The sequence below is a fragment of the Cottoperca gobio genome, unplaced genomic scaffold, assembly GCF_900634415.1.
Source record: "Cottoperca gobio unplaced genomic scaffold, fCotGob3.1 fCotGob3_37arrow_ctg1, whole genome shotgun sequence".
In the NCBI taxonomy this organism is placed as follows: Eukaryota; Metazoa; Chordata; class Actinopteri; order Perciformes; family Bovichtidae; genus Cottoperca; species Cottoperca gobio.
In genome coordinates this window covers 123,378-130,000 of record NW_021166973.1, presented here as the reverse complement: position 1 = coordinate 130,000, position 6,623 = coordinate 123,378, and the positions used below count along the sequence as shown (strand labels likewise).

The window sequence follows — 6,623 nt, the reverse complement described above, 5'->3', positions numbered from 1 at the left end:
AGAGACTCTGCCTCTCATGGGAGAGAGACTCTGCCTCTCATGGGAGAGACTCTGCCTCTCATGGGAGAGAGACTCTGCCTCTCATGGGAGAGACTCTGCCTCTCATGGGAGAGAGACTCTGCCTCTCATGGGAGAGAGAGACTCTGCCTCTCATGGGAGAGACTCTGCCTCTCATGGGAGAGACTCTGCCTCTCATACGAGAGAGACTCTGCCTCTCATGGAGAGAGACTCTGCCTCTCATAGAGAGAGACTCTGCCTCTCATGGGAGAGACTCTGCCTCTCATGGGAGAGAGACTCTGCCTCTCATGGGAGAGACTCTGCCTCTCATGGGAGAGACTCTGCCTCTCATGGGAGAGAGACTCTGCCTCTCATGGGAGAGACTCTGCCTCTCATGGGAGAGAGACTCTGCCTCTCATGGGAGAGAGACTCTGCCTCTCATACGAGAGAGACTCTGCCTCTCATGGGAGAGAGACTCTGCCTCTCATACGAGAGAGACTCTGCCTCTCATACGAGAGAGACTCTGCCTCTCATGGGAGAGAGACTCTGCCTCTCATGGGAGAGACTCTGCCTCTCATGGGAGAGACTCTGCCTCTCATGGGAGAGAGACTCTGCCTCTCATGGGAGAGAGACTCTGCCTCTCATACGAGAGAGACTCTGCCTCTCATACGAGAGAGACTCTGCCTCTCATGGGAGAGAGACTCTGCCTCTCATGGGAGAGAGACTCTGCCTCTCATGGGAGAGAGACTCTGCCTCTCATGGGAGAGACTCTGCCTCTCATGGGAGAGACTCTGCCTCTCATGGGAGAGAGACTCTGCCTCTCATGGGAGAGACTCTGCCTCTCATGGGAGAGAGACTCTGCCTCTCATGGGAGAGACTCTGCCTCTCATGGGAGAGAGACTCTGCCTCTCATGGGAGAGACTCTGCCTCTCATGGGAGAGAGACTCTGCCTCTCATGGGAGAGAGAGACTCTGCCTCTCATGGGGGAGAGACTCTGCCTCTCATGGGAGAGACTCTGCCTCTCATACGAGAGAGACTCTGCCTCTCATGGGAGAGAGACTCTGCCTCTCATACGAGAGAGACTCTGCCTCTCATGGGAGAGAGACTCTGCCTCTCATGGGAGAGACTCTGCCTCTCATGGGAGAGACTCTGCCTCTCATGGGAGAGAGACTCTGCCTCTCATACGAGAGAGACTCTGCCTCTCATGGGAGAGACTCTGCCTCTCATGGGAGAGACTCTGCCTCTCATGGGAGAGAGACTCTGCCTCTCATGGGAGAGAGACTCTGCCTCTCATGGGAGAGAGACTCTGCCTCTCATGGGAGAGAGAGACTCTGCCTCTCATGGGGGAGAGACTCTGCCTCTCATGGGAGAGACTCTGCCTCTCATACAAGAGAGACTCTGCCTCTCATGGGAGAGAGACTCTGCCTCTCATACGAGAGAGACTCTGCCTCTCATGGGAGAGACTCTGCCTCTCATGGGAGAGAGACTCTGCCTCTCATACGAGAGAGACTCTGCCTCTCATACGAGAGAGACTCTGCCTCTCATACGAGAGAGACTCTGCCTCTCATACGGGAGAGACTCTGCCTCTCATGCGAGAGAGACTCTGCCTCTCATACGAGAGACACTCTGCCTCTCATGGGAGAGAGACTCTGCCTCTCATACGAGAGAGACTCTGCCTCTCATGGGAGAGAGACTCTGCCTCTCATGGGAGAGAGACTCTGCCTCTCATACGAGAGAGACTCTGCCTCTCATACGAGAGAGACTCTGCCTCTCATACAGGAGAGACTCTGCCTCTCATACGGGAGAGACTCTGCCTCTCATGGGAGAGAGACTCTGTCTCTCATGGGAGATGGGAGAGACTCTGCCTCTCATGGGAGAGAGACTCTGTCTCTCATGGGAGATGGGAGAGACTCTGCCTCTCATACGAGAGAGACTCTGCCTCTCATGGGAGATGGGAGAGACTCTGCCTCTCATGGGAGAGAGACTCTGTCTCTCATGGGAGATGGGAGAGACTCTGCCTCTCATACGAGAGAGACTCTGCCTCTCATGGGAGAGAGACTCTGCCTCTCATACGGGAGAGACTCTGCCTCTCATACGGGAGAGACTCTGCCTCTCATGCGAGAGAGACTCTGCCTCTCATGGGAGAGAGACTCTGCCTCTCATACGAGAGAGACTCTGCCTCTCATGGGAGAGAGACTCTGCCTCTCATGGGAGAGAGACTCTGCCTCTCATACGAGAGAGACTCTGCCTCTCATACGAGAGAGACTCTGCCTCTCATACGGGAGAGACTCTGCCTCTCATACGGGAGAGACTCTGCCTCTCATACGGGAGAGAGACTCTGCCTCTCATACGAGAGAGACTCTGCCTCTCATGGGAGAGAGACTCTGCCTCTCATACGAGAGAGACTCTGCCTCTCATGGGAGAGACTCTGCCTCTCATGGGAGTGAGACTCTGCCTCTAATACGAGAGAGACCCTGCCTCTCATACGAGAGAGACTGCCTCTCATACGGGAGAGACTCTGCCTCTCATACGAGAGAGACTCTGCCTCTCATGGGAGAGAGACTCTGCCTCTCATGGGAGAGACTCTGCCTCTCATACGAGAGAGACTCTGCCTCTCATACGGGAGAGACTCTGCCTCTCATACGGGAGAGACTCTGCCTCTCATGCGAGAGAGACTCTGCCTCTCATACGAGAGAGACTCTGCCTCTCATGGGAGAAACTCTGCCTCTCATACGAGAGAGACTCTGCCTCTCATACGGGAGAGACTCTGCCTCTCATACGGGAGAGACTTTGCCTCTCATGCGAGAGAGACTCTGCCTCTCATACGAGAGACACTCTGCCTCTCATGGGAGAGAGACTCTGCCTCTCATACGAGAGAGACTCTGCTTCTTATGGGAGAGAGACTCTGCCTCTCATGGGAGAGAGACTCTGCCTCTCATACGAGAGAGACTCTGCCTCTCATACGAGAGAGACTCTGCCTCTCATACAGGAGAGACTCTGCCTCTCATACGGGAGAGACTCTGCCTCTCATGGGAGAGAGACTCTGTCTCTCATGGGAGATGGGAGAGACTCTGCCTCTCATGGGAGAGAGACTCTGTCTCTCATGGGAGATGGGAGAGACTCTGCCTCTCATACGAGAGAGACTCTGCCTCTCATGGGAGATGGGAGAGACTCTGCCTCTCATGGGAGAGAGACTCTGTCTCTCATGGGAGATGGGAGAGACTCTGCCTCTCATACGAGAGAGACTCTGCCTCTCATGGGAGAGAGACTCTGCCTCTCATACGGGAGAGACTCTGCCTCTCATACAGGAGAGACTCTGCCTCTCATGCGAGAGAGACTCTGCCTCTCATGGGAGAGAGACTCTGCCTCTCATACGAGAGAGACTCTGCCTCTCATGGGAGATGGGAGAGACTCTGCCTCTCATGGGAGAGAGACTCTGTCTCTCATGGGAGATGGGAGAGACTCTGCCTCTCATGGGAGAGAGACTCTGTCTCTCATGGGAGATGGGAGAGACTCTGCCTCTCATGGGAGATGGGAGAGACTCTGCCTCTCATGGGAGAGAGACTCTGTCTCTCATGGGAGATGGGAGAGACTCTGCCTCTCATGGGAGAGAGACTCTGTCTCTCATGGGAGATGGGAGAGACTCTGCCTCTCATACGAGAGACCCATCTGCACCATAATATCCGTCTTTCATGGGACTTTAAAGGAGGTCCATTTTTCCTGCTTACAGTTTGTGCAAAGCGAGTCCTGCTCCAGACCATAATGTCTCCAGTGCTCTGCTGCACGCAGCTCATTTCAGTTCAACGCACAATAGTAGATAAGACGAGTTGGAGGTATAAATAGCAAATGTAGTTTCACGTCACACCCAAGACTCAGACGTGATGGGCTCCTATGTGTGAAGGAATTGCTCAATATATTATAGTGTGTAAAGCGACTCTGAGTAGACGTAATAATAATGTGTTCATCCCACGACAGGAGGAACTCCATGTTCTCTGCAACGACGCGGGAAAGACGTGCGTATAATAATATATATATATATAATGCGTATAAATGAAAATGTACAGGATTGAAATATTGTGCATCGTCACTCTGCAGGTGTGTTAGCAGTGGAATATTATTAATACTTATTTACTTCTCTTAACAACGTTACAGAAAACCAACAACAGAACATTAAAACATAATAAAGTTTCTGTAATAATATTAGCAGAGACGGAGCTGCTGGTGTCTGGAGGCCGTTAACAGTGTTGTAGGATATGTACGAGTGTCGGGGGTTAAATGCCCCCTCAGATGGTTAAAGTGGGGTCGTGACCCCCCCCCAGCAGGAAGTCTGCAGGCTCCACAACTTTGTGTCTTTCCGTCTGCGTTAACGGCTGTTTGGTCTGAATCATTAATATAAACAGCTGGTAAAATATAATATTTCCTCACATTTATCGTCACATGGAGACGCGATGACTCCGAGAGGCAGCGCTGCTCTCCCCGTGTGCCTGTAAAGTGCTTAAATGTCTCCCTAAGAAATGTGTATTCAGCTCGCTTTGTGCGGCACGGACGTGTTAATATTAGTCTGGTGTCGACTCGAGAGCAGCAGCTCACGACTATCTGGGATTCACCTCCGCAGCAGACGAAAGGTTCTTGTTTGAGGCGTTAATAGTTAAAGACCGTAGGAAAGGATTGTATGTTTCTAAATGTTCCATCATGTAGAAGAGAAACTGCCCTCATGTCTGTAAGTGTCAGACGTCTCAATATGTTGATATTCAAAGCCGTCTGCGTCTTCACATTTGACAAGAAGAAAACGTGTGCAGTCAAAGTCCTGATTCTGCAGAATAACATTTATTATATTGTTTATAATTATTGATGCATTAATGTGTGTGAAGGTGGAGCTCATGACTTTATATTCTGCAGCAATAAAGTCTCAAATAAATCATCATTCATGTTGATATTTCGTATCATTAATCTGAGTCTGTAAATAAAAGTAGAATATTTCCCTGCGTATAGTCTCAGAGGAAAATACTCAAAGTACAAGTACTTCAAATGTGTACTTTGGGTAAATGTACTTATTTACCACTGTTTCAAAGTGACCTCGACTCAAAGGTCTCTTAAAAGAAAAATTAGTTTTATTCTGAGCTTTCAGCCACATTGCATGGTCTTCGTCGTATGTATGGGGGGTTATGACTCATGTCTGATGAGGACCAGGAGATGCGGCGGATCATTGAGGGATTGTCTCACTTATTTAAGGTTTGTTATGAGCACACTTAACATAATAACAAGAATCATTCTTACTTTCTGTAACTTTATTCATAGATTCATCATTTGGATCTTATAACTCTTTTTATTCTGTTGTGTTTTATATGATTGTTCTGTGTGTTTGGAGCCACCTCTCCTGAGATAAATCATTTCTGACTAAATTACAAACATAATTCTCCAAAAAGCTAAAAGGAAAAGCGTTTATGTGCAGTGGTGCAGTACCGCCTGTGTCCACTGTGAGGCGCCGTGTGCCTGCACAACAAAGTGCCATCTGTCCACACATGACAGATTCTCCTGTTTATTATGAGAGAAGAAGAATTAATAAAGTCATTAGGTTGAAGAAGAAGATATATTTAAAAAGCAGATGAATCCTGAGAGATGTTTGGGAGCTTCTGAGAAGATTAGAGAAACGTTTTCAGCTGCTACCTCTTAAAAACTAGTGTTCTGTGTTTCTACACTATTTATTCATGTGTGTGTTTTAATGCATGCGTAGATTAATCCTGCTCATTTCAAAATGTTTCTGTAACTCCTGGCAGTCTTAAACTGTGAGGGATATTTCAAACATATGTAAGTCTGCACGTAAAGTAAACATTTAGTAAAACATCCAACCTGCAAGTTGCTCTTTAAGGGACGGTGGAGGTTTCAGTAAAGGTTTTTTTAAGGGGATCCAGGGGATCTGAAAGAACCTCTCGGGCGTCTGGATTTTTAAATCAGGCTTTAAATGATGTTCCAGGAGATTTTAAGGGAGGTTCTGGTAACTCTGAGGGGATCTAAGGGTTCTTAAGTGTTTTCAACAGGCTTTAAGGAAACTCCTGGACTTCTTAAGGGATTGCAAAGGCATCACCAGGAGGCTCAAGGAGTGCTTGAGGCAGTTCCAGGTGTTTTGGGGATCCAGAGGATTCTTATCTTTCCTCATCACAGGGCCTCAGTGGGTTTAAGGAGTTCTTAAGGGGAATCTTAAGGGGTTTTGAGGATTACTTGAATATATTTCAGGTTTGCAGGAGGCTGCGACATCATCACGTTTTTTATTCTTTTCAACCAAAACCTAAAATAAAAGGAAAGATTAAAAAACTCTTTAATCTTTATGATGCATCAGATCTCCAGAAGTGTGTTTAATATGCACATTAAACACACTTCAGAAGGAAATACACAAAACAAATACTTCCAAATTACTGAAAATGTGATAAAAGTTTCTGATATAAATAAGATTTTATAAATGATATTGAGACTAATGTGTTTAACTTCCAGCGCTGTGCAGCACGAGGACAGCCGTGCACCTGTGCACCTGTGCACCTGTGTGTATGAGAAGTGTTACAACACTGATCGTGATTGCAGCCTGTTGCCGTCTGGTTTCTAATCTTCCTCATCCTCTTCCTCGCCAACAT

At 48.3% G+C, this 6,623-nt stretch overlaps 1 protein-coding gene across 1 annotated transcript in view; it reads right to left on the bottom strand.

Moving 5' to 3' along the window:
* The window catches only part of LOC115005848 (diacylglycerol kinase theta-like), a 22,069-nt gene extending 15,446 nt beyond the window's left edge, over positions 1-6,623 (bottom strand). Inside the window, exon 1 of the mRNA XM_029427818.1 lies at positions 6,554-6,623. Within this exon, the coding sequence (XP_029283678.1) occupies positions 6,554-6,623 (70 nt within the window). The remainder of the gene's footprint in view (positions 1-6,553) is intronic.